The sequence below is a fragment of the Phacochoerus africanus genome, chromosome 4, assembly GCF_016906955.1.
Source record: "Phacochoerus africanus isolate WHEZ1 chromosome 4, ROS_Pafr_v1, whole genome shotgun sequence".
Classification (NCBI taxonomy): domain Eukaryota; kingdom Metazoa; phylum Chordata; class Mammalia; order Artiodactyla; family Suidae; genus Phacochoerus; species Phacochoerus africanus.
This window is the reverse complement of record NC_062547.1, coordinates 45,589,301-45,617,273: the sequence shown is the minus strand read 5'-3', so window position 1 is coordinate 45,617,273 and position 27,973 is coordinate 45,589,301. Positions and strand designations below refer to the sequence as shown.

At 41.7% G+C, this 27,973-nt stretch overlaps 1 protein-coding gene across 1 annotated transcript; it reads right to left on the bottom strand.

The window, feature by feature from the left end:
• Positions 1 to 692: 692 nt before the first annotated feature.
• LOC125125349 (calcitonin receptor-stimulating peptide 3) lies at positions 693 to 5,911 on the bottom strand. The gene is made up of 5 exons (XM_047776220.1): positions 5,674 to 5,911; positions 4,521 to 4,615; positions 3,640 to 3,771; positions 1,454 to 1,638; positions 693 to 863 (listed from the first exon to the last, which is right to left on the bottom strand). Exons 2-4 carry the CDS (start codon positions 4,604 to 4,606, stop codon positions 1,479 to 1,481), a joined length of 378 nt encoding a protein of 125 aa, XP_047632176.1. The 5' UTR covers positions 4,607 to 4,615; positions 5,674 to 5,911; the 3' UTR covers positions 693 to 863; positions 1,454 to 1,478.
• Between the last annotated feature and the right edge of the window lie 22,062 nt (positions 5,912 to 27,973).

Genomic DNA, 27,973 nt, shown 5'->3' with positions numbered 1-27,973 from the left:
ATCCCATAAGGATGTTTCACTAGACACTGAGGGTACAGGATACTGAGGACCCACCCCAAGCACGTTATTGCCTCATTTGAGCCAACCTGGTCAACCAAGTGTTCACAGGTCCCTGAGGTTCTTATGGGGGAAACAGCATAAATAGCAGCAGGGACTCCTTTTAAGTGTACTGAAAATATATTTTTTAGCTTGATGAAGTGAACAAATGAGAACATTTCTTTTTTTTTTCTCTTCTTTTTTTCTGTCTTTTTAGGGCCGCACCCGCAGCACATGGAGGTTCCCAGGCTAGCGGTTGAATTGGGGCTGCAGCTGCTGGCCTATACCACAGCCACAGCAATGCCAGATCTGAGCTGCGCCTGTAACCTATACCACAGCTCATGGCAACACCATATCCTTGACCCACTGGGCAAGGCCATGGATCAAACCGGCATCCTTATTGATGCTGGTCAGATTTGCTTCCACTGAGCTATGATGGGAATTCCAAGACCATTTCCTTAAAGGTTCCACTGAGGCTCAACATTTCTATGCATCCCCAGACACCCATAGGGCAGCAATTTCATGTGCTCCTGAGGTTTAGCAGAGCTGCCACCACCAACAGGTTGGCTGACAGGGTCCAGATTTGCTACCAGATAAGCCAGTGAGACATGAGTCATACTTACAGAATACAGAATCAAATATTAAAAAGATACACATCAGGTAACTGCAATGATTTTATTCTGCATTTAGGTTTAGTTTGTTTCAAGCAAATAGTTGTATTTCAAGCAAGAAGCATGCATATATGTGTGTCTTCCATGCTATTTTTCAAATTAGTTCTTTTAATTTGCAGTGAAAGCAACTTTGCAGTGAAAGCAACTTGAGTTCAACTTCTTGGTGACCTAGGAGAAAAAAAAAACAAGAGCTAGGATATTATTATTTATTAATGTTGAGGCTCTTGCCATGAATTATCTCAATTACTTTTTATATTAACAATAACAGGTAGATACTGTTTTTGCCTTAAAGTTACATGTAGAGGCTGAGGCGCAGAGAGGGCCTGGCCCATGGTCATATAGTTAGTAGAGGACAGACATCACATTTGAAACCAAGTCTACGCTCTGAATTCAGGTGTACGTGACATTGTATGATATACTTCAAACTCATTGGATAGGATCATTACCTTTAAAACTCAAAACCTACAATGACAATTGTAAGTGCAGGGAACAGTGTTTTAAATTCATAGGATCTATATTTCCTTGCAGATGATCTCAGAATCACTGGGAGAAACTGAAAAAAATAGAAGTGATTCCAAATTCTAGGGATTTCAGCTCTTGGGACCCTGTTCTTTCTCTGGACACTAGGGTTGGCCATTTTGCTGTGGATGTTTTTATAATACAGGCCCACGGAGGGTTAGAGTGTGGCCAGCACCCCTGCAATACCCAGCCATTTGCCCTGCTATCCCAGTTTCTAGAGCAGTCACCTTCTTTCTAGAGTCATTTCACAGCTCAGGCCTGAGGCTGTCTGCGGCGCTGGCCCAAGACTTTGGAGCCCATGTTGGTGGGCATGAAGTTGTTCTTAACCACGCTCCCAGATCTGCTCAGCCAGCCTGCCATCTTGTGGGTCACACAGGTGGCAGTGTTGCAGGATCTCTCCTGGGTGGTGATGCTGATTTTCAGGATGGAGACAAAGAGAAGGCCTGTCAGTGAGAGCCTGAGGGCAGGTGCTTCCCCCCAGGACTGACCATCAGTGGAAAACTATAGCTCTGAGAGAAACCAGTGAACCTGAAATGTTTCTGCTAAACACAAAATCACAACAGAAAACCAGAGGGCATTTGGGGAAATGCCATCACCATTCTCCATAGACATTTCCAGAGGTGTCAGAAAACCCAAATGTGCTCTGGGCAACAAGCCAAGGAACACAGAACTTTAACAGCCAGTCTTTTCTGTACAAGTAAACTAAAATTTAACCAAGACGTAGAGAGATTTTGGTGGCATACCCAACCCCATTCTTAAGGACTTGTCTGGAGGGTGCCTCCCATTCAGAGGTACTGAGTACTCCTTAGAAAAAGGAAAGTTCCCCTGTCTTCCTGCAAGAGGAAGTGAGTTTGTAGCATCAAGTCCCAGAGGTGCTTGTTTTGTTCCTTAGTGCTCCTGATTTTGCAACTTGAGGTTGCTCCAGGGACCACCCACCATGCCCTGACTCCAGCTACCTAGGACTAGGGCTACTTGACAGACAAGTCTCTGTATCCATGAAGCATGTGACATGGCCAGAGCAATGACCACTATAGCTCAGGTGTTTTTAGAAACATACTTTTATTCCCTAGTGAAAAGCATGTTCAGAAGCAGGACTGAGAAGCTCTGCTGTGAAATCCACAGGCACTCACAGGGCTGCCCATTCTCTCCTAATCTCTTCCTGAGTGATTTTCTTCTGGCCTGCCTGCCCCCACCCCCCACCTCCTATCTGATATTCCAGACATCCATGGCTGCAAGGAAAGCTGCTGATAGCAGCTCAGAGAGCAACCAGAGAAGAACACATGCAAATTCTAGGAGAGGAACTAGAAAGGAGGAGGGGGGCGGGCTTCTTAAGCACCTTAGGGTATGCTGCCTTGAGGGGTAATGGACTTTCTCTGAGACTCTGGCCCTGACCCATTTCTTGCCAGATACTCTGATCCCAGTTGTAGTTAAGAGGAATGCATAAAACTTGTTGATGTCCCATGGATATGTTCCCAGCACACAGGTACTCAGATTACTGCACCGCTTAGCTCTGGAGCTGTCCAGGCTGCAGGGAAAAGACATGCCAGACAATACCATGCCCCAGGGCTGCCCCCAAGGGCAGTCATGCAGAAGGTTAGACCAGGGAAGGGGGACCTGGAACAGAGGCAGGAGGGGGCAAGCAGGAGGGTGGCTCATGCATCCTCCATTAGGAGGATGCAGAGGTTCACTGAGCCAGGGCGATGTGGGGAAGGGCTGTGGTGGGGAGGGACGACCTTTTGTGGCATTCCACATGCGGCTCAGACCTTTATGCTCTGCACAGAGGTTCTTAGAGCGGATAAAGGTGCAGCACATGCCTCTGCCCAGGTACAGCTTGGTCAGGAGCTGGTATGAACAGTAAACTCAATGCACAGAGAGTTGGGACTGGAGAAAGCTGTCTGGCCCCATGAGAACATGCACATTCTACATATCTAAAGGCCTCAGACCTATTTCAGAAACTGCTCTACCTGACTCATCTTTTCTAAGTGCTCTGGCTTCACCTTGCAAATGTGCAATGAAGATGCCTTGCAGGTGTGAAAGAATATCATGGGCAGGTTAACGAGGAGGAGCCAAATTTCTAAAATCTGAGATACATGAGATTCATTCCCTGGCTTTACCTTACAAGGCTAAACTCCAGTGCTGGGAGGTCTCCCAAGTACTGCTACAAAATTTCCACTGTAGGTGATCTCACAGCTTCCCCTACTGCTTTCAGAAAGGAATGTTTTTATCTGTGGTTCTTCCACATGACCTATGATTTTAGTGGAGCCTGGAGAAGAGTTGGGCCCCAGGCTGCCTGTCTAGCCGTGTTCTCTCCTACCTGTGTGTGTGAGTGTGCATGTGCATGCACACGCGCATGCCTTCCTGGTACTCCAGGGGAGAGGGTAAGCCATATTCTGGGAGGGGTGCAAAGACTGACCTGAAGTCCTCTGTCTCCTGCTCCAGCACAGTGGCCTTCATCTGCACATAATCCTTCACCATTGCAACCAGTAGGAGGGACATTTCCTCTTCCGTGAGTGTGGCAGAATCAAAGCTGCTCCCCAAGGCCATCCTGGGGAAGGGAAGCAAACCCAACATGTGCTGAGCCTACCCCAACCCCTACTCCTCATTTCTGCCACTTCCACTGAGGATGTGGCCAACCAAACTCAATGGACAGGACATGAGGCCAATATTCATGCAAAAATGCTGCTTCACCACGAGTTAGGCTCTAGGGTGACCTAAAAGAAAGGGTTTGCTGGAGGTGGATCATATAGGCTTTTGAAAGCTGATGGTTAGATTTTCAGGAACTGTATGAGCTTAGTGTTAAATACAGCCATTATTAAACAATAAATGATAATGATAGTTTGAATATGAAAATAGTTATCTTAATAAATATAATTTGAATGAGGGTAAGAAATTAGATGTATGGACCACATATCACATTTAATAACAAATTTATTGGTAAAGTGATTAGCAGATTAGGATGTAACCCACTGCTCAAAGTATGGTGAAATTAGTAAATAGGTTTGCTAAAGGTACGAATGTTTGGGAAAAAGCAATAGCAGCATGCTGTGAGGTTCAGTGCGTTTATATGAAATAACAAGTACTATACATTTTGTTTATTTGTAAACTTTGTGATACATAGCCTTGCCTCCTAAAACATTTCTGATTAACTTGTATACAAGTTTACATTCGTACATCAGGAAACCACACCCCCACAACCCCACAGAGAGCCAGATTCAGCACAGTACCACTCAACACAGAACTCTAAGATTTCAGGGGTTGAGGGAGGTGAGAGGGCTCCTGGCAGGGCTGTCTTACCTGAATGGCGCGGCATGGAGCATTCCTGCTTGGTACAGGACCAGGATGCTGAGGATCAGGAAGGGGGGGAACTTCCAGAAGCCCATGGTGCCCCTCTGCAAGGGAAGAATAATGTCACCACCTGTAGGAGTTCCAAGTTCTATGAGCCTACAGACCCTGGATTCTGATCCTGCCTCTGCCTCTTAACTCCCTGGTTTCTTGGCTTTAGGCTGGTCATATCATTTCAGTTCACCATCATTTTCTCCTCAGCCAAGTGCACTGCTGAAAGATCCAGTGCGCTTGCAGCATGCTTGGTTTAGCAAAGAAACCTACCAGAACATCTGGGTGTGGTGGTCTCAGTCCATTGCCCCCTCCCCAGTACCACACACTCTCTCACCTGCAACCTCTTGGCCAAGACTCCTGGAGGACAAACTCGGAGTAAGTCACCACAGCTTTTCACATAATGCAACCCAGAGCTGTCTTCCAGGAACCAGGCTTTTGCTCATAGCTGGCAGGGGAGGGGGATTGGGAGGACATATCTCTGTGGTTCGAATCACTGAGAAACTGAAGAACCAAATTCTACTGCTCAGCTGCTTCAAACTTTGGCAAAGAGTACCCTGTAAAAAACAAGCTGGTGGAATCTTAAATTAGGACACAGGACTTAAACTGGGGAGGAAAAAAACCCCAAAAAACTCCCAAACCGGCAGCTAGGGCTTGCAGTTGAATGGCTCCCTGCCCCTCAGTCTTTGCATCTATTTGCCACCCGCTTCCCCTGGTCCAAGTTCCGAATCCATTCCAAAATGAATCTATTTCCTGTGGACCGCTAGGCACAAGAGGGTTTCCCTGAGCTCACGGTCTACACAAAGATATTCTGCGTTCTGCTCAGCCCGCGTTGCTTGAGGAAGCTCCAGCTTCCTGAGATTAACCTAAGCACATATGTGGCAGGAGACCACAAAACTGGAGCCAGACTCAGTGTCCGGAACGGAGACCGTCTAGTGTTACCTGTTAAAGGAACCCGAGATAAATCGCGTAATAGAGATTGAGTGATGAAGGAACTCTGAGGGAAATGGATAGAGCCTCTGAGACCGGCAAGGAAAAGTAATGGGAGAGAAATGGAGGGGAGGAGAGGGAGAGAAGAAACAGAATCACAGCTAAGCAGAATCTTTGGACTTACCTGGATGCAGGAACCAGGTAGCTTGGAGCCCAAGAGGGAGAAGCAACAACCGCGCTGGTGGCAGGCGATGGCACTGGCGGAGAAAGGAGACGTAAGATGGGCAGTGCTTCTAATGCCTCTCAGCACCAGCAGCTGCTCTTATTCCCGCTGCTGTGAATCCAGGGTGGTCCCGGAGCTCCAGGCAACCAATGAGGGGAAAAATCCTGAGCCCCATGAGGATTATGTCGGTACTTGCTTCCGGAACCTGGAGAATTTAACAGAACCACCGCACTTGTATTCGCATTGAGGTCACTGATAGCGGAGATGGGAGGATCTGTATGAAAACCCTCTTCAAAGTGACCAGGGGGGTTCCCGTTGCTGAGGTGTAACAAACCAGACTAGTATCCATGAGGGCGCAGTTCAATCCCTGGCCTCCCTCAGTTGGTTAAGGATCGGGTGTTGCCATGGGCTGTGGTGTAGGTTGCAGATGTGGCTAGGATCCCCTGTTGCTATGGCTGTGGCATAGACCAACAGCTGCAGTTGCGATCGGACCCTGGAAAATTCCATATGCCGCGGATGTGGCCAAAAAAAAAAAGTGACCAGGAATTTGAGGACAGTTTGACATTTCAGTAAGTTTCACCAGTTCATTACCTTGAGTTTTGAACACGTGCCCTACCTCATCTCCCGCTGCTAATATAAGCTGTTAATATCATAGGCAAATGAATTATCTGCTTCAGTGCACTCATCCAGTCTTTTTTTTTTTTTTTGTCTTTTTACCTTTTCTAGGGCCACTTCCTGCAGCATATGGAGGTTTCTGGACTAGGGGTCTAATCAGAGCCATAGCCACCGGCCTAGCCAGAGCCACAGCAACATGGGATCTGAGTCGCGTCTGCGACCTACACCACAGCTCACAGCAACGCCGGATCCTTAACCCACGGAGCAAGGCCAGGGATCGAACTCGCAACCTCGTGGTTTCTAGTCCGATTCGTTAACCACTGCGCCAAGACGGGAACTCCAATATTCGAATCATGAAGACTTTTTTTTTTTTTTTCTTTTTCTCACTTTTTAGAGCCGCACCGGCTAATGAAGGAGGTTCCCAGGCTAGGGGTCCAATCGGAGCTATAGCTGCCAGCCTACACTACAGTCACAGCAAAGCCAGATCCCAGCAGTGTCTGCGACCTACCACAGCTCATGGCAACGCCGGATCCTTAACCCACTGAGCGAGGCCAGGGGTCAAACCTGAAACCTCATGGTTTCTAGTCGGATTGGTTTCGCTGTACCGCAACAGGAACTCCTCAAGGATTTTTTTTTTTTTTTTTTTTTTAAATTTCAGGGAGTTCCCATTGTGGCGCAGTGGTTAACGAATCCGACTAGGAACCATGAGGTTGCGGGTTCCATCCCTGGCCTTGCTCAGTGGGTTAATGATCCGGCGTTGCCATGAGCTGTGGTATAGGTCGCAGACGCGGCTTGGATCCCACATGGCTGTGGCTGTGGAGTAGGCTGGCAGCTACAGCTCCAATTAGACCCCTAGCCTGGGAATCTCCATATGTCGCGGGAGCGGCCCAAGAAGTGGCAAAAAGACCCCAAAATACAAAAATTAAAATAATAAATAAATTTAAAAAAATTTTCAAATGGACTTTTTTAACATTCTAACTAAAGGCCAGATAGAGTTAACAGAATCCCCCACAGTAGGGGAAACCGCGCCAGCAACTGATTCCAGCTCAGTTTTACAATACGCTAAACACCCCTCCCCCATTCTGTGATTTTTGTGTCTGAGACAGGGTCGCGCTTGAGACTTTCCCACCAGGGTGGGAATCTAAAAAAGCTGGCCCACAGAGAATATTCCATAAAATTACAATCTATACTTTCATAATTTCCATTTTGTTTTCAGCCTGGATTCGTGCTGGGTGGTCTAAATGTGTGGGTAAGAAGGGCCTGGATACCCCGCTGGGACTCAGCAGGGAGAAGCAAATCTTAGAAGTTTCCAAAGGAGTTCTCCCGGTTCCTAACCAGCTATCAATCACCTCTCAGTCTTCCACCTGTCCAAGCCATTTCCCCCAGTTTCCAGGTCCTGGTGGCGCGTGGGTATAACTCTCCACACTCATCCTCCGCACTTCACACACGCACACAAACAATCTTATTTTCTCCAAATATGTGCCTACTTCCACACCACAGTAACTGGTAAAACGACGCAGCGCACAAGGGCATCCAGGTGGTTTGACTCTCAGTCCGCGTGCCTACAAGTCCATCCTGTGGTCACAGGAACACACCTGCGTGATAATGCCTGTTCTATCATACCTGCACGTACCCAAGGATAAGCGCAGTCTGTAAAATCCAATTTTGCAGCATGTCAACCTTCTTACACCCTCCACAACGAAGTTGCAGGACCCTCTGCCTGACTTTTCCAAACCGCGACCTCCTAGAAGGCCCTAAGAGGATAAATAGAGAAAAACTACTTCTGGGCGTGCCAGGTCTACTGAGCATGCGCAATCTGCAGCAAAGCTTGGCTTGCAGCGAAAACAGCAGTTGCGTGGGGGACAGCGGAGGACCCGATTTAGTTGATTCTCCCAGGCAGAGCCAAAACTAGCTCTGGTTGTGTGATGAGGGATCAGAACCACTATCCTGATTTACAAAGTCAACTGGAGAAATTTTAGAGCTCCATGAATACAAATTGATTAGATTAGATCCAGCCTTCTCTGAAGCTTCACAAACTTCAACGCTAAACAGAGAATGATCTAGCGAAGGTGCCAAGGCAGATATTGATTTAAAAATAGTCATTTGGAGGAGTTCCCGTCGTGGCGCAGTGGTTAACGACTCCAACTAGGAACCATGAGGTTGTTGGTTTGATCCCTGGCCTTGCTCAGTGGGTTAAGGATCCGGCGTTGCCGTGAGCTGTGGTGTAGGTTGCAGACGAGGCTCGGATCCCGCGTTGCTGTGGCTCCGACGTGGGCTGGTGGCTACAGCTCCAATTAGACCCCTAGCCTGGGAACCTCCATATACTGGGAAGTGGCCCTAGAAAAAAGGCAAAAAGACTAAAAAGTAAAATAAAAACAGTCATTTGACGGAGTTCCCATTTTGGCTTAGTGGAAACTAATCGGCCTAGGAGCCATGACTTTGCTAAGCATAGTTTAGCAAAAAAAAATTTAAAAAAATAAAAAATAAAAATAGTCATTTGAGTATTGCATGCTTGATGTTATGGCCTTATTTTATAATTTTTTTCTTTTTTTCTTGTTGCTATTTTAGGGTTGTGGGTTCAATCCCTGGCCTCCATCAGTGGGTTAAAGATCCAGCATTGCCATGAGCTGTGGTGTAGGTTGCAGACTTGGCTTGGATCCTGTGTTGCGGTGGTGCTGGCATAGGCCGGCAGCTGTAGCTCCGATTAGACCCCTAGCCTGGGAACCTCCATATGCTGTGGGTGCAGCCCCAAAAAGACAAACAATCAAACAAGACAAAAAAAAAAAAAGTAGAAATCAGGGTCAGTTGGAAACATCTAGTTTGAAAAATTGTTAAAGATAATACTCTGATAAACTCTGTAATGCTTAGTTCTGTTCTTTAAAATTAGATTCCTGTGTTTTTTGACTTAAATTTTTTTAAAAAGATGATTTATCAGGGTGTGCCAGAGAAGCATAACTGGCTGGAAATTCTTATGTGAGTTTCCATGTAGTTAAAAGGTTTACACCTAAAGACTTTAAATTTTTACAATTTGTGTATGATATAAACTCAGCAACAACAACAAAAACACAATAGTAACAATCTCAGCAGAGTAGCAACAACAACACAATTCATTCCCTTTAGTCTAGGGGCAATTTGGAATTGTGAAATTAACTAGAGAATTTCAACTGAGAATTGATTGTACTGGGTTCCTCCTGCAGGGAGTTTAGAAATCATAACAACAAATAAAAAGCTGAACACACTAAAAAAAAACCCTCAACTTTTCTAGGATCCCTAAGAGAGATTAGGACAAAAAGGGCAAATTTTTTGCCCCCAAGATTGGAAAGATATACAGATAAATACTTGCCAGAGCATACACAAGGGCAAGCTTACCTGCAACCAGTGCAGAGTAGGAAAACCTGAACTGTAGCTGACAAATTGCTGGAGGCTCAGTGTAGACAACTCTTGAAAGTTAAAAAGCCATCTTCCTGCCCTGCAATTGTCTGGGATTTACCTCCAGGCGCTCAACCAGGTTCTCAGAGTAAATTTTTCTCACAGGGAGGAAAAAACCCTGCTTCTTCCAGTAGGGGAAGGAGAAAAGAAACCCTTTTGAAATACACCAGAGCATTCTGTTTTTCTTAATGAGGTCTGCCTTCAGGAGGAACTAGTTAACCAGAGCCTAGCTTGCTGGGATATTATCAGAGCCTAAGTGATCTGGGGTAAGGGATATTCTCAACTACGTTCACTTCTAGCTTTCTAAGTCGGAGAAGGGAAACACTCAATTCCAGAACACTCTAGTTACTTCTTTTACCTAGGTGGGGTGGGAAAGACAACAACAACAACAACAACAACTGAGAAACACCTGTGAAGGTCACAGTCTAGAAGCACAGGCTCACCTAAAGACCAAGACCTAATTATAGGACTGTGGAAACCTTCCCCTGTGCCCAAAGCTCACCACCACACTAGACACCTCTTTACAGCAGTTTCTTTGACCTGGCACATCACATGCAGCTATCAAGAAAAAAAATCACAAGGTGTATTAAAAGGCAGAAACACAATATGAGTAGTCAGAGCAAAGGTCAGAAGCCAAGGTTTTTGGACTCATAAGACTGGGAATTTAAAACAGCCATGATAAAAATTTTTAAAAAATGGCTCTAAAGTATAGCATGTATGAACAGATAAGTAATGTGAGCCAGAGAGGTGGAAATCCAAAGAAAGAACCAAAAAGGGATGAATAGAGGGAGAAGAGAGGATTTATTTTTTATTTTTTATTTTTTATCCTTTTGCCATTTCTTGGGCCACTCCCATGGCATATAGAGGTTCCCAGGCGAGGGGTTGAATTGGAGCTATAGCCACTGGCTTACACCAGAGCCACAGCAACGTGGGATCTGAGCTGCGTCTGCAACCTACACCACAGCTCATGGCAACGACGGATCCTTAACGCAATGAACAAGGCCAGGGATCGAACCCGCAACCTCATGGTTCCCAGTTGGATTCATTAACCACTGTGCCATGACGGGAACTCCGAAGAGAGGATTTTTAAGGGGGTGAAAATACTTGTATGATACTCAAGTGATGGATGCATGTCATTATATATTTGTCCAAACCTATAGCATATACAAGAACAATAGTGAATCCTGTGGGATTTTTTTTTTTTTTTTTTGGTCTCACTTGCAGCATATGCAAGTCCTGGGGCTAGGGATCAAATCTGAGCCACAGCAGTGACAACATCAAGTCCTTGACTGCTAGGCCAACAGGGAATTCCTACATATGGACTTTGAATGATTATGATGTCAATGTAGGTTCATCAGTTGTAACAAATGTTAAGTCTGGTGGGGGATGTTGAAACTAGGGAAGACTGTGCATGTGTGATTGCAGGGGGAATATGGCAAATCTCTACTTTTCTCTGGGTTTTTTGTGAATGGAAAATTTCTCTTTTAAAAAAGCCTTAAAAAATTGTGTTGTATAAAGAAGGGCAGAAACCAAATTTTTCCATCAGAGATTTTAATGATGAATACAGAAAGAGATATGAAGCTTCTGCATCATTTCTCTAAAACATGTTTAGAATTTAATAAAGCCACTGTGGGAAGAGGGAGAACAGAAATGATCGCCAGAGAGAGAGACAGGAAGTGAATCCTCGTGGGGATTTTGCTGAGACCTTTAGAATAGGTGGATCTATGTAAACATTGGAGAAACGAAGCATCAATGTTTTATTAATAACCTAGGTATAAAATCATGTGCAGTGAATATGAAAATTTATACATAAGACAAAGGAAAAAGATGTAAATATTATAAGGCTATGTGCCAGATACTCTCTCATAGCCTCAACAGTTTAAAAATGGATTATATTTTCTTTGTTTTATAGGCAAGAACATAGTAAGAGTATTTGGGTTGACTTAATTATATTTCCAGGTGCCAGTGAGGCTCGAGATACCTGAAGATGGCTTGTCTCTAGGCCACATCTGGGAAGAGGTCTGGTTCCCTGGTGCTGACTCAGAGGAAGACAGAGGTATGTTTTCTTGCTTCAGGGCTAATGTGATTTATAGTGAGAGGCCCAACAACCAAGCATAAGTCATTTACAATTCCTGGCCCAACATTTGGGAAATTAATAGTTTTGGTAACAAGAAAATAAATGTTGGTGCTGCCATTTAGGATAGGTAAATTGCTAAAGAGTAATAATACCGTAAGCAAAACCAATCCAGATGACTAAATATCTTGTATTTTGCGTTACTCATTGTTTCACATTGCCTGACATTGTCATTGGTTTTGTAAAGTGTTCTACTTTGCCTGTGGATGCAGGGGAGAGGGTAGTACAAACTGTGCTAGGAGTCAAGATATAGAATTCGAATTCCTACCCCTAATCTAAAAGGTGTGACTTGAAGTAAATAATTTGGACCTCTATTTCCACTTTTGTCAAACAAATTTATTGGACTGAGAGATTCTGAAATTCCTTTCTGACTATGATATTCTATAAATGTGATTTAAACTTTATGCCAGGTTATGATATTTTTCCTCACACCAGGGTACTAGTTGGCTTCCTCTACTTATATGCAGTAGTAGATGGAATCTTTCCATCTCAAGATCTTCAGCTGAATCACATCTTGAAAGTCTCTTTTGCCATGTAAAGTAACAAATTTGTTTCCAATGATTAGGATGTAGACATCCGGGGTTGGGGGACCTTATTCTAGCTGGAGTGCATCTAATGGCTGTGGAGTGCATCTAATGGCTGGAGTGCATCTAAGGGTTGAGGAGATAACTCTTTCTATCAGAGGCTGAATTCTGTTCCTCTGCTGTTGGGATTGGAACACCCTGAATACAAACTGTGTGGTTGGCTGTGTTCATTCCCTGAGAAATTGTGTTTAGGAATCATGAAATCTCATGTATGAGATGTTCCTTCTCTAGCAACTTCCACTTGATTTGTGTTCTTCAGTATTCCTGTTCATATGTGTTCCAGAGAAAGGGGACTTGTTCAACAAACTTACATCATTTTTGGTGAAACTCCAATAAAGGTGGGAAATGGACCGTGTTGTATCATATAACTTCAGGCCTTGATAGGTTACTATGATGCAGTCAAATCCTAAAGTTGGACTTTAAGCTCCGTGCCTTACATATCTCTATTTCATTGCTTTGACAATCACCAAATATCAAGGCTTTTAATTGAGAATTGGATGGAACCCTACCTGAAAAAACCCACTTTATTTTAAAAAATATATATATCCAGTATTTAATGATGCACAAAGACTGGGCAGGCAAGAGGGGGTTGTTAAAACGTGGAAAATGCAGCCCTGAGACTTTCCATCACCTGAGCTTGAGGAAATTTTCTGAGTCTTTGTTCCTAAGAGACAGTGTGATGGTTATTCAGGCATCAGGCTTGTGGAATTTTGATATAGAATTCTCTGAGCCCTCAGTGGGACACACCAACTGCCATTAGATCCCAGAACCAAGGATATAATGTCAGTGGACTTTAGGTTAGGCAAGGAATGAGAAAGGCCTTTATGGCAGAAAGAAGGAATGGAATATTGTGAACATGGGGTTTTCTTGGCCTCTCATTCTTGGAAAAATGAGAGAACCAAGCTGACTTTCTTGCAGAGTGGAGTTGTCTTGCACAGGGGACTGCTTTTCCAAACCTATCAGGCTCCTTCTTACTATAGGCACCAGGAGAGGCTCCTTCCAAGGTCAAAAAGTTATTTTTATGGTGACCATGCTTTTAGTCAAAGAACTGAGTGTGGCGGAGGAGGGCCAGACTGGTCACTATGAAAAGTGGAGAGACGCAACTGCTCATGCTAAGAATTACTCTGAATGGTTCTTCTTACATGATTAAAATTCTCCCTTTGCTCAGACCTGCCAGGTCCAGAATGTCCCTCCTTTCCCTGCCTAAGAACAGTGTTTCATGGAGGAGTTCCTCTTGTGGTGCAGTGGGTTAAGGATCGGTGTTGCTGCACCTGTGGCGTAGGTTGTAGATGTGGCTCGGATTTGATCCCTGGCCTGGGAACTTCCATATGCTGTGGGTGTGGCCAAAAAAACCCCCCAAAACCAAAAAGAAAAAAAAAAAAAAAAACCAACAGTGTTCCATAGAAAAAGGGATAGAAATAAAAACCTTCTTGTTGTACTAGAATGTTCCTTATGGGAACAACTTCTTTATGGACACTGTTAGGGAGCCATAAGGTGCCTATTAGGGGATTTCCTCTATAACTAGAAACATCTGGGATTGGGGAGCATATTGTTTTGGGGTCTTGTACAATTGGATCTGAGTCTTGGCTTTATGACTTACTTTTTGTCCTTGAACAAGTAATAGTTTCCCTCAGTCACAGTTTTTTCCACATGTAGAATGGGGATGATAATACTTACCTGGCAGGAGTAAAGATAATTTATGTTAAGGACAAGACACATTACTTGGCATGGATCAAATACTTAAGAATTCTATCTCCTTTTCCTCCTTCTAACAAAAGCTTATCCTTTCTAATTCCAAATTGTATCAGCTTAATATGGTAACCTAAACTCATTACACATTCCTCTGCTTTCTTAAGAGAGGAATCCATATGTCTTTAATTCTCAAAGTAAAATCAATCACCAAGGCCAGCACAGAATAAATCTACCTTCCTCAAACTTCTCAGATCCATACCTGGCCATGTTGAAGCATCATTGCCCAGGAGGATTATGACATTATATTAAACACCAGGCTCAGGGAGTTCCCGTTGTGGTACAGCAGAAATGAATCCGACTAGTATCCATGAGGTTGAGGGTTTGATCCTGACCTTGCTCAGTGGGTCAGGGATCCAGTATCGCTGTGAGCTGTAGTGTAGGTTGCAGACACTGCTCGGATCCCATGTAGCTGTGGCTGTGAGGCTGTGGTGTAGGCTGGCAGCTGCAGTGCCAATTCAACCCCTAGCCTGGGAACTTCCATATGCTGCGGGTATAGCCCTAAAAAGCAAAAAAAACCACACACAAAAAAAAACAAAGACCCCAAACAACAACAACAACAACAAAAAACCCAGGCTTGCTGACTGGCATGGAGCAGGCATTCAAGAGTGGTGGTTTTGTCATTATAACAAAAGCTTACCTGTTTATGTGCCAAATTGTATCAGTTGTATGGAAAATTAGATAAAATGCATTGGCATGCTCTTGTACCTTTTTTTTTTTTTTCCTGCACCCATGGCATTGAAGTTCCCAGGTCAGGAATGGAACCCGTGCAATAGCAGTGACCCAAGCCATAGCAGTGACTACACTGAATCCTTAATCTGCTGAGCTACCGGGGAATTCCCCCTTGTACTTTCTTTAAAAGAATACACTGAAATTTGTTTGTTTATTTATTTATTTATAGTATCTAACGTTTATTGAGTACTATATCCCAGACACTATACTAAACAGTTCACACACATGATCTCATTTTGTGTTTTTTTGTTTGTTTGTTTGTTTGTTTTTTTAGGGCCACACGTGCAGCATATGGAAGTATAGAAGTTCCCAGGCTAGGGGTCAAATCAGAGCTGCAGCCACCAGCCTGAGTTTCAGCCACCAGCCTATACCACAGCCACAGCAATGCAGGATCCAAGCTTCGTCTGCAACCTGCACCACAGCTCATGGCAATGCCATGTACTTAACCCACTGACTGAGGACAGGGATTAAACCTGCATCCTCATGGATACTAGTTGGGTTTGTTACTGCTGAGCCACAACGGGAACTCTACACATGATCTCATTTAATTTTACAATTGTTCGAAGCAATGGGAAATATTTTGACTAATGTTATAGGAGGAAACTAAGTGAAATAACTTGCTCAGGGTCACCAATCATCATTCACACTCCCACTCTGAAGCTTCACGGTCTTCGTAGCAGCCAAGGATACACAGTGGTGGCCAAGCCACCTGCCTAAGAGGCAGGAGACCTGGGTCCGAGTTAGAACATACTGAGTATAGTTTAAATCCTTTCTTGAGGATTCATTGGCACCATCATAAGAACATCACTTGTTATACTGGGCACTAAAGTGTTTTCAAGGACAAACAATATATGTACAGCCAATAGGCCTTAATTGCATGATACCACCCTGGGTTTTTTTTTTTTTTTTTGAGGTCAAATATTCATATAATTTTGTGGTTGTTTCATTTCATCTCATTAATTGGTCAGTTCTTACTGGTGCCATTGTAACTCTCTTGTGCAGCAATATACCCACTCCCATTTTCATTTGGTGAAATATACAACAAATCAATAACAAAAACTAAGCTTTGCAAAATGGTGTAGGAACAATGTGTCATTCTATATATAGTACAAACCTATAAATGTAACTATATTTTGCATATTTATTATATAGTGCTATTTTGTATAATGAATAGTTTATAAATTCATTGTCATGTATTTCATTATATGCATATCAAAAACTATAAAAGTGTCTTTTAGGACATTTACTCAACTAACCTATACTGAAGTGAACAGAAAGAAAGCCTGCCCAATTTATGGGTAAGAACAGAGTAAATAGATACCAAGTGAGCATTTATGAGCAATGGTCAGGAATTTCATGGTCTTTTCTAACAACAGCCTCAACTAACTTTTGCTCAGGGAAAAGCAGAAAATAGACAAGTTAGAGCTGGATGAGAATGAAGAGCCTACAGATACTGAGTTAGAATTTAGTAATGGTCAGGCTGGCAGTAATGAACCATTGTGATGCTTGTTTCAATTATCCAGAGGCTATTTTCTTGGTTTCTTCTCAGCTTTGTCTGGTTTAAAGGAAGTCATCAGTCAAGACATATGATGAGTGGATGTTTTGTAGTTTCTTTCAGGAGGCACAGTCATAGTGAAGATAAACAAAGTCTGTGATGTGGGAAGGGCTTAGTGATTCAGGCCACAATCTGGGGAGGAGTGTGTCCCTGGCTAATAGGGCTCTGAGGACATGAGCAGAAATTGTCTTTTCATTTCCAGGCAAATATGTAATTGTGTTCTTGGAGCTGATGTGAGATCAGTCAGCTTTCAAATGTCCAGATGAAAGGGACCCTTTGGCATCAAAGACCCAGAGGATCTTAGAGGCCCTTTGGAAACCCCTCAGCCCTGGACCGATTGTCTTAGACACATCTTCATCCAGTAGTCACACGGGCTTAAGCATCAATGCCTTACCTCTCTTTAGCACCAATAAGTGACATCACAGCACCTCCAGTTTAGATGAGAATGTGAAGAATGGGCTCCCTGAGAAGCCAGGAGCTGAGCAGAGACTATGGGTTAGAGAAGGGTCGGTTTCTCTTTTTCCTGCTTTGCCATGTGCTCAGTCTGTGATAACTTGTTCCTTTTGCTTTAGAGGTTCAGGAGTTTCCACTAGCCAATATACTGTTATAAAATCCTTGCTATTCTCTCTGTAAGAAGACAAAAATGTCAGGTCTTGCAGGTGATAAGGCAAGATAGGTAGAACTTTGAGAAAATTTATTCCTACTTCTATCATGTATATTGGGCGTTAAATGTCTAGAGTAACCCTCTGGCATTTATTTTACCTCTTTCTCACGCAGGGTAAACTTGGGTCATACCTAGTCATTAGATCATGTATAGCTCATATTAAGAAAGTCATTCTACCAATTTGGCTTATTTATGGGACTTGAAAATTGTAACATTTAACTAAAATAGCCATGAGGCTCCTTCCAGTCTTAGTCTTTTATTTTATTAAAATGAATGTGGGAGATGGTGAAGGAGGCAAGGTTGTAGAACAGCAAAGACCAAATAAAGGGCATTGTGTGAAGGCAATGAGATTTACTTGGAAGTCACCAATAATGATTATTGTATTTTGTTTTGGGGGAGAAGGCCAGCCTGAGCTGCTGGTAAGTTCTTCTGGAAGAAGCAGTCTTCAAGGAAGCCACCTTTCAGTCAAATACAAAATGGGATTGGTTACTTGTTTTCTCCCATGTTTTTGAGCTCATGCCCATAAGGAATTTTATTCCCTCAAATTGCTTCATCTGTTCTCCTCAGTAAGCATGCTTATTCACATCTGTGATAGTCCCTGGTCAGTTTTAGAAACAGAAGCTACTCTAGGTATTTTAACAGAAGGGAATTTCATACAGGGAACTAGATGTTAAAAAAATAATGTATGTTGGAGTTCCCTTGTGGTACAGCGAGTTAAGGATCTGGTGTTGTCCCTATAGTGGCTTTGGTCACTACTGTGGTATGGGTTCAATCCCTGGCCCAAGAACTTCCATATGCCGTGGGTGTAGGCCCCCCCCCCCCAAATAATGTATGTAGTTCTGGAAGATGCTAGTTACCATAACCAAAATATGGAGACTGAGAAGTCCACACACTTAAACTGTAGACACGAAAAATTCCCATGGAAGCTGTGATCCAGGGATAAGGAAACTGCCCCTGGTGCTGCCACAACTACCTGTCAACACCCATGAAATACTGGGCCCTGGGATACTGCTGTTGAGCCCCTGGTTGGTTTGTTTGTTTCTTTTTAAATTTAATTTTCTTGATTTTCATTTTCTTTTTTTTTTAATTTTTATTAAAGTATAGTTGATTTACAGAGTTCCCATTGTGGCGCAGTGGTTAACGAATCTGACTAGGAACCATGAGGTTGCAGGTTTGATCCCTGGCCTCGCTCAGTGGGTTAAGGATCTGTTGCCGTGAGCTGTGGTGTGGGTCACAGACATGGCTTGGATCCCTCGTTGCTGTGGTTCTGGTGTAGGCCAGTGGCTATGGTTCCGATTGGACCCCTAGCCTGGGAACCTCCATATACTGTGGGAGCAGCTCAAGAAAAGACAAAAAAAAAAGGTATAGTTCATTTACAATGTTCCTTCAATTTCTGTTGTGCAAAAAAGTGACCCAGCCACCCATACACGCCCACTTTTTTTTTTTTTTTCTCATTTTCCATCAGGTTCTTACCCAAGAGACTGGATACAGTTCCCTGTGCTGTACAGCAAGATCCCATCACCCATCTGTTGTAAATGTAACAGTCTGCATCTACCAACCACAAACTCCCCATCAGTCCTGCTCTCTCTCTCCCCCTGCCCCCGTGGCAAACACTAGCCTACCCTCCATGTCCATGAGCTGTTTCTGTTTTGTAGATAGATCGTTTGTACCATATTTTAGACTCCACATACAGGTGATATCATATGGTGCTTGTTTTTCTCTTTCTGACTTACTTCACTAGTTCCATCCATATTGCTGCAAATGGCATTATTTTGTCCTTTTTATGGCTAATTTGTTTGTGTTTCTCTAATAATTAGTGGTGTTGAGCATTTTTTCATGTGTCTGCTGGCTATCCGTATGTCTTCTTTGGAGAAATGTCTATTTAGGTCTTCTGCCTATTTTTCCATGGTTTTTTTGTCCTCCCACCCCTTTTTAAAATTATATATACGTATATATATATACACACACACATATATATATACATATATATGTGCATATATACACACACACACATATATATATACATATGTATTTTTTTTAGGGCCACACCAGGATAGGGGTCAAATCAGAGCTACAGCTGCTGGCCTATGCCACAGCTACAGCAACATGGGATCTGAGCCACATCTTTGACCTATACCACAGCTCACAGCAACACCAGATCCCTGACCCACTGAACAAGGACAGGGATTGAATTCCTGCCTCCTTGTGGATATTAGTTGGATTCGTTTCTGCTGTGCCACAGTGGGAACTCCTGGGTTGTTTTTTTTGCTGTTGGGTTGTATGAGTTGTCTGTATATTTTGGAGATTAAACCTTTGTTGGTTGAATCATTTGCAAAGATTTTCTCCCATTCTGTGGGTTTTTTTCTTTTAATGGTTTCCTTTGCTATGCAGAAACTTTTTTGTTTAATTAGGTCCCATTGGTTTATTTTTGTCTTTATTGTCATTATTCTAGGAGGTAGATCAAACAAGATGTTGCTGTGATTTATGTCAAAGAGTGTTCTGCAGTGTTTTCCTCTAAGATTTTTATAGTATTGGGCCTTACATTTAAGTCTTTAATCCATTTTGAGTTTATTTTTCCTTCTCTTACATGTGGCTATTCAGTTTTCCCAGCAAAACTTATTGAAGGGACTTTTTTTTTTTTTTGCTTTTCAAGCACACCTGTGGCATCTACAATATATTCTTGCCTCCTTTGTTAGATTAGTTGACCATAGGCTCTTGGATTTATTTCTGGTCCTTTCTATCCTGTTCCATTGATCTATATTTCTGTTTTTGTGCCTGTACAATACTGTTTTGATGATTGTAGTTTTGTAGTAGAGTCTGAAGTCAGAGAGGCTGATTCCTCTAGTTCCGTATTTTCTTTTCACTATTGCTTTGGCTATTCAAGGTCTTTTGTGTTTCCATATAAATTTTAAAATATTTTGTCTAGTTCTGTAAAGAATGTCATTGGTAATTTGATAGGGATTACATTGAATCTGTAGATTGCTTTAGATTGCATTGTCATTTTCACTATATTGATTCTTCCAACCCAAGAGCATGGTGTATCTTTCTACCTATTTGTGTCATCTTTGATTTCTTTCATCAATGTCTTATAGTTTTCAGAGTACAGGTCTTTCTTCTCTTTAGGTAGGTGTATTCCTAGGTATTTTATTCTTTTTGATGTGAAGAGCCCCTGGTTTAACTGCTTGCCAGCAGAAAGCAGAAGAGCAGGAAGATAGGACTATCTCTCTCTGCCTTCCATGTCTCATTATATGGCATATAATTGAATAGAATTTGCATTCAGACACTACCTTTAAGGAAATGTGTTGAAAATCAATATAATCCATCTATTAACAGACTGAAAAGGGCAAAATCACATGATGGTATTAATAGATGCAAAAAAGGCATTTAACAAAATCTGACATCCATTTGTGATTAAAAACTCAGAAAACTAGCAATACGGGAGAATTTCCTCAACTTCATAAAGACGGCAGTGGCATTATACTTAATGGTGAGAAACTCAAAGCTTTCCCACTAAGATCAAGTACAAAGATGCCCACTTCACTATTCCTTTTCAACATCATACTGATAGTCCTTGCTGGTGTAATAAAGTAAGAAAAGAAGATAAAAGGCATACAAGTTGGAATGAAAGACAAAACAAAAACAAAAACAAAGCAACCAACCAAACAAAAACCATCCTGGAGCTAATGAGTGACCATAGCAAGGTTGCAAAATACAAAGTTAGCATACAAAAGTCAATTATTTTCCTATATACCAACAATGGACAAGTGGGATTTGAAATTAAAGACATAATATTGGTTATCACCAGCCAAAATGGAATATTTAGGGATAAACCTAACAAAATATGTATAAGATCTATGTGACGGGAACTATAAAACTAATGAATGAAATCAGAGAATAGCTAAATAAATGGAGAGATAGTCCACGTTCATTTAGAAGAAGATTCAATACTGTCAAAAATCAATTCTTGCTAATTTACTTGCTCTATAGATTTAATACAATACCAATAAAATCCCAGCAAGTTATTGTAGGAATTTCAACAAACTGATTTTTATAGTTTATAAGAAGTGGAGAAGCAAAAAACCCCAGAATAGCAAACACAGTCTTGAAGAACAAAGTTGGAGTATTGATAATACTTGACTTTAATACTTGACAATAAAGCTACAGTAATGAGGACTGTGGTTTAATGAAACCAAAGACTGATGAAAGAATAGACAAATAGATCAAAGAACTGGAATAGAAAGTCTGGAAAAACACCCCCCATAATGTAGTCAACTGATCTTTGACAATGGAACAAAAGTAATGCAAAAGAAGTATGCGGGGTGTTTTTGTTTTCTAGCTGAATGGGTAAGTTGAAAGAATCCTGGAGGCAATGAAACCATTTCCACTATAATAGCCAAATGCTATGAATATTCTCAGCCTGTCTCGAATAAGGCTTAAACCAAAGGAAGGGATCTTTAGTAATGGAACTTTACCCATCAGTGAGAGAAATTGTTTTTTCTCTTAGCGCTGGGAGGGCTTTTCAGATCTTAACACATAAATGATCCTTTACCAATTTTACCTTTGTCTTTCTGGTACCTTATGGTTATGCATGTCCAACAGAGAATAAAGTTCTCATTTACTCTTCCATTTATCACTACTTAGGAATGTATTATATTCTCATATGTAATTTTATAATTGAGATTATCAACTAGGTTGTCCCATGTCAGGCTCTCACTTTCTCCATTCTGGTGAAACACAACTGTGAGTGCACATAATAGAATGTGCAAGAGAGGCACATTTGTGCTGCATTCTGTGCTACAGGAGCTCTGTGAGGGCAAACACCCAGTCCCAGGCCAGAGCCACAGCCATCCAAGAACTGGCAAAGAGCCCACAAGACACTGTCACCAGTTGCTGCCCTTCAGGATGAATCAAAGGACAAGAAAGAGGCTTTCAGTTGACCACTGTTGCACTCTTCTCTATTGAAAGTGTTGCCATTCTGCACACAGAAATGTCAGAGCCCTGGACAGGGTCTCCACATTTCTCTAAGCACTTTTTCCACCCTGCATGCTGAAGACTGGATGTTTGCCATGAAACTGTGAAATCTTTTACTTCTTCTTTCACCAAACATCCCTGTTGTGATCAAATCTATAGGTAAACATTATTGTTTTCAACCATTATAAGAGCAAATACAGGGAGCGATTTCTCCCTTCTGAGGACCAAGAGAACGTAATAAATGATTACAAGGCAAGCTCTATGTTCTAAGAGACTTTTAGTGATTCTTAAGACTTCCCCTCCCCCTTTACTATCTCCCAAGAGGAGGTGGGGCTTGGGGAGGAGGCATCTCATCCATGTTAGACTGGGTGTATCATGGATCAAACTCTCCTCTGCTAATGGAGTCAGGGGAAGAATGTTGAAGAAAGAACACCTGATTTAAATAAACTATTTTTAGAATGGAAATCAATCTTTTTTTGAAATTAAAAAGTGATCTGACCAAGGATCCTCTCCTGAGTGTTATTATGGTTAGACTAGAGTTTACTGACCTGGATTTCGGGCAAGGATGACCTCAGGATCACCCTTTTGAGATCTTCTCCTCCTTCTGCTGCCTCCTCCTTCTTCACCTGAGGTCCAATGTGAATGATGTTCTCGTGGGAATTTTCTTTTCCGTTTTCCATTTTTTTTTCCTTTTGTCTTTTTAGGGCTACACCCACAGCATATGGAAGTTCTCAAGCTAGGAGTCGAATTAGAGCTGTAGCCATTGGTCTGTGCCACAGCCACAGCAATGCCAGATCTGAGCCATGTCTGCTACCTATACCACAGCTCACGGCAATGCTAGATTCCTGACTCACTGAGCGAGGCCAGGGATTGAACCCTTGTCCTCGTGGATTCTAGTTGGGTTTGTTAACCACTGAGCTACGATGGGAACTTCCTCATGGGAATTTTCAAATGGCCTCATCCTAAGCTGTTACTTGTCATTTTAACAAAGTCCTGACCAAAGGCTTTATCTCAGAATATCAGGCAGCTTGAAGGACAGTGGAGAAATCCTCCTTTAGTGCTGTTATATAGACCTTTATTATAGAAACTTTGTAATTAATTGTTGCCAAAATAATTGTAAAACATGGATTATGTTAATCAATGAGCATAAATTACATGAGCTCAGTGAGCATGATGACTGTTCACAAATCTGGCTATATGTGAAGGAATATATTTCTGAGGATGTTTGAATCTTATTGAAAGCATGGTCTAGAAAAGTCGACATCTCCTAGTTTGTTCAGGTTGCTAGGATAGAATACCACAGACTAAGAGGCTTTTAAACATTAGAAATTTATTTCTTACCCTTCTGGAGACTGGGGACTCCAAGATTAAGGCACTGGCAGATGTGGTGTCTGGTGAGAGCCTACTTGCTAGTGTATAGATGGCTGTCTTCTTACATGGCAGGGGGACAAAGGTGCTCTCTAAGATCTCTCATAAGATTAAGAGCACTAATCCCATTTGTGAGAGCTCTGCCCTCATGTGTTAATCACCTTCAAAAGGCTCCACTTCCAAATACTAACACTTTGGGGATTGGGTTTCAACCTGTGACTTTGGGAGGAACATTCTATGCATCTACAATAGCATAGAACTATTGAAAGATAAGAACAAACCAGTTGGCGCACCTTGGGTCATGCCTCGTGTCTCAGTGGAACTATTAATACCACTCCCTTGCACTCTCAGAAGGTTACCAGAGTGGACAGTGTCTTAGTTCATTTGGGCTGCTGTGACAAAATACCACAGACTGAGGAGCTTATAATCAACAATAATTCTCACATTCCCAGAGTCGGAGAATCTAAGAACAAGGTGCCAGCATGGTCAAGTAGGGGATCACTTCCTGGTTAATATATGGTTGTCTTCTAGCTGTATCCTCACATGGTTGAATACGCCAGGGATCTCTCTGGAGCTTCTTTATAAGAAGCTTCTTTATTCCATTCGTGAGGGCTCCATTCTCATGACTCAAGTATCTCCCAAAGGCTCCACCTACTAATATCGTCACATTGGGTATTAGGAGTTCATCATATGGTTGCAAACATTTCTGACTGTAGGTAATGTTGCCAGTCTAGGGTATGTGGTCAGTCAGCATAAACTCTGTGATGGTATCATCACTGGATCAGACCTACTGCTATAGTTGGGGACCTAGTACTATAGACAGGAGAAATAGACTGCATAGGAGGGGGAAAGAAGAAGGAAGACAGACCTCATAACAAGATAAAGCTGCTGATAGGCCAACCCTTTCTTTATTCTCCACTACCCTTCCAATAACTGAAATAAATGTGTCATATATGGGAAGTATGTGAAATGTTTGAATGACAATGTGTCATTTATCAGGATACATACTTATTTAACATTATTCAGCCTTTACTAGGTAAAATTTCTTACCTGCTAGAAGTAGAAAAGTGAATAAGAAAATTCTGTCCACAGGGAATAATACTAGATAGGCTTCAGTGTGTTTTCACAAGCTCTCCCCTCAATCTTGGAGAAATTTTCATAAGCCCAAGTTACAGGAAAACTTTATTCCTCAAGTCACTTCCCTTAAGGACTCTACCACATACTTCAAAAAGATCTTGAACTCCTGATATATTTCTAAAAGCATAGAATATCATGATGAAATGGAAGAATTTTAGGCAATCATCTATAACTTTCAATTCAACAGAACTTTTAATTTTCTGTCTGCTGCTATAGCCACTAGCCATATACAGTTATTTAATGCTTGATATTGGCTAGGGCAATTGAGCAACTGATTTTTAAATGTTACTGAATTTAAATATAAAATTGCCACATTGCTACTAGGCACTGTTTTGAGCAGTACAGGTTCTAGACCTTTTTTTTCTTGCTTCTCAACTAAAATAGTCAAGTTCTTTGCTGATTTTTATTCTTTTCTCTTGGATGTTTTAGCATTGTGGGGATATAACCCATGCCCTAAATGGAAGTGGGTAAATCACAGGAATAACAATTCAACAATCTCCATATTTAATGGGGAGAAATGTATTTATTCATTCAATCAAATGAGATTTAGTGAGCATAACTGTGTGCTGGGCTCAGAGATGGGATATGAAATACATGAACTTGCCCCCAGGGGACCATAGGGCCTTAGGATAAAAAATTAATCAGCTGGTAGTGGGTATCATTTAGTGTCCATATTGGAATATTTTTTTCTACTTTTCTTTCCTTTCCAAGATACCAAATCAGATGTATCAGAAGTTTTTGGGGAGTTCCCATCATGGCTCAGCAGTAACAAACCCAACTAGTATCTATGAGGACTTGGGATTGATCCCAGCCCTTGCTCAGTGGGTTAAGGATCCAGTGTTGCCATGAGCTGTGGTGTAGGCTGCAGACTCAACTTGGATCCCGAGTTGCTCTGACTGTGGTATAGGCCAGCAGCTGCTGCTCTGACTTGACCCCTAGCCTGGGAACTTCCGTATGCCACAGGTGCAGCCCTAAAAGGAAAAAGAAAAAAAAAAAAGAAGAAGAAGAAGTTGTTTTTGGCTGCTTAAGCCTTAAACAGAGGTCAGGCATTATCTCTGTACTGTGAAAGGGGACTTCTGTGTCCTGATGTGACTGAGAATAAGATATTTAATTTCCTGTCCATTAAAGAAAAATATCGAGAGGCCTATGCAGGAGAGATTTAGAGGCATTTCTTATGAAGATTAACTTACTGGTAAGGTATCATTTATAAAAATAAACAAAAAAAAATCAAGAAAATGATAGAGCTTTCATCGATTTTCTTTTCTAATATCTGTACTTTGGAGGAAAATGTAATGATATTCCTGGCACAGCAATTTGCCCTCCGAAACCATTAAGCACTGTAGATGTGATTAATTAAATATAGTCCTAGATCTTTACCTTTCTGGTCAATCACAACTTCTTATTTATTTATTTATTTTTAATAAAAGGCTTTTGTTTTGTTAAATGTAACCCAAGTATCTCAAAGTCCTCAGGTCTCTTGGAGTCATTCTCTTATTTAGCATTCAAATAAAAATGACTTATGCTTCCGTCCCACCTAACGCAAGTTCTGGTTTTAACATACTTTTCCTTTAAATTTAACTTGTTTTATTTTTACCCATTTATTTTTTGATCCATGCTTATGTCCTTTAAAAGGATTGGAGGAGTTCCCACTGTGGCGTGGCAGGTTAAGAACCTGACTAGTATTCATGAGGATATGGGTTTGATCCCTGGCCTTACTCAGTGGGTTAAGGACCTGCAAGCTGTGGCAAAGTTCAAGGATGCGGCTCAGATCCGGTGTTGCTGTGGCTGTGGCATAGGCTGGCAGCTGCAGCTCCAACTTGACCCCAGCCTGGGAGTTTCCATGTGCCACAGTTGTGGCCCTAAAAAAAAAGCAAAAATCAAAAAAACCAAACAACCGTGAGCTGTGGTCTAGGTCGCAGACGCAGCTCGGATCTGATCCCTGAGTTGCTGTGACTGTGGTGTAGGCCAGCAGCTAAAGCTCTGATTCGACCCCTAGCCTGGGAACTATCATACTCTGTGGGTGTGGCCCTAAAAAGCAAAAAAATAAATAAATACATTTAAAAATTGTGAACTTTTTTCATTCTTTATTTCCCTCATTTCTAATTTGCACCTCTCTCCTACTTTTCTTGTCCCATCAGCCAACAATATTAATAGACTGGTATGTGTCCTTTCCCAACATTCTCCATTCTGCTGTTCATACAGCAGCAGACAATTACATCAAAATACTCACCCAAATTAAAGGATTTTGTTATTTATTATTATTTTTAAATGGGCTCATTTTATATATACTTTTTAAATATTACTCTTCTCACTAAATAACACTAAATAGAAATCTTTCTAAGTCTTTTGGAAAACCATCTAATTCATTATTTTTAATGCTGTAAAATATTCTATGGCACTAGTTCTCAAAGTTCCTCTATTCATGATACCTTTACTGGCTCAGTAATTTTTTTCACAGCATCCATAGGCCAAAATATTTGCTTAATGTTTCCATCTAGTTAGATCCACATTGTTTAAAATGTTCATGTCCTAGAACACTGTAAACTGGCTATAATGGAAAAAATAAAAATCATTATAAAATTTTAAAAAAAGCTCATGTCCTAACAACTTAGTAGGTATTTGAAATAAAACATACATGTAAATTGGAAGGAAGTATAATATTTTAATTCTTAAACAACCACAATTGCTTATAGTATGCAGCTGTCTGTTTGGTATTGCAAAGCTTTTCAAACTTTTCAATCAGTTTGGACATCACAACCTTCATTACCTGTACCAGACTGATTTTACTGTGTGGTAACTTCATATCACACAACCTGCCAACTTCTGAAGATATGACATCCCCAAAAAGAAAGTAGCATGATCTAATATCAAACCCATCCATTACCTCAAGCTAGTAGTTCAATGCAATGTGCCAAAGATGTCAAATAGTATGTTTTCCTAGAAAAATCTAAGTATCCCATGGTGCCCCTGTGAGTTTGCTGCAGCAGCCCAGCGCCCTTAGTAGACAGTTTGAAAGACATGAGTCTGTGGTATGACTGTTTAAAATTTTTTAACTCTTAAAAAGATAAACTGATATTTAAAGCAAAAACAATAATGTGTGGTGGGGTTTATAAAATATGTAAAATTAATATATACCAATGGGAGCATAAAGCATGGGGGAGGAAAATGGAAGTATATTCTTGTGAAGGTTTTATGTTATATTTGGAAAAGAATGTTATTTGAAGATCAGCTGTGATAAGTTAAAGATGTATATTGTAAACCTTAGGGAAAACAATAAAATACAACAAAGAGAGAGAAAATAGAATATTAAAAAATATCTAATC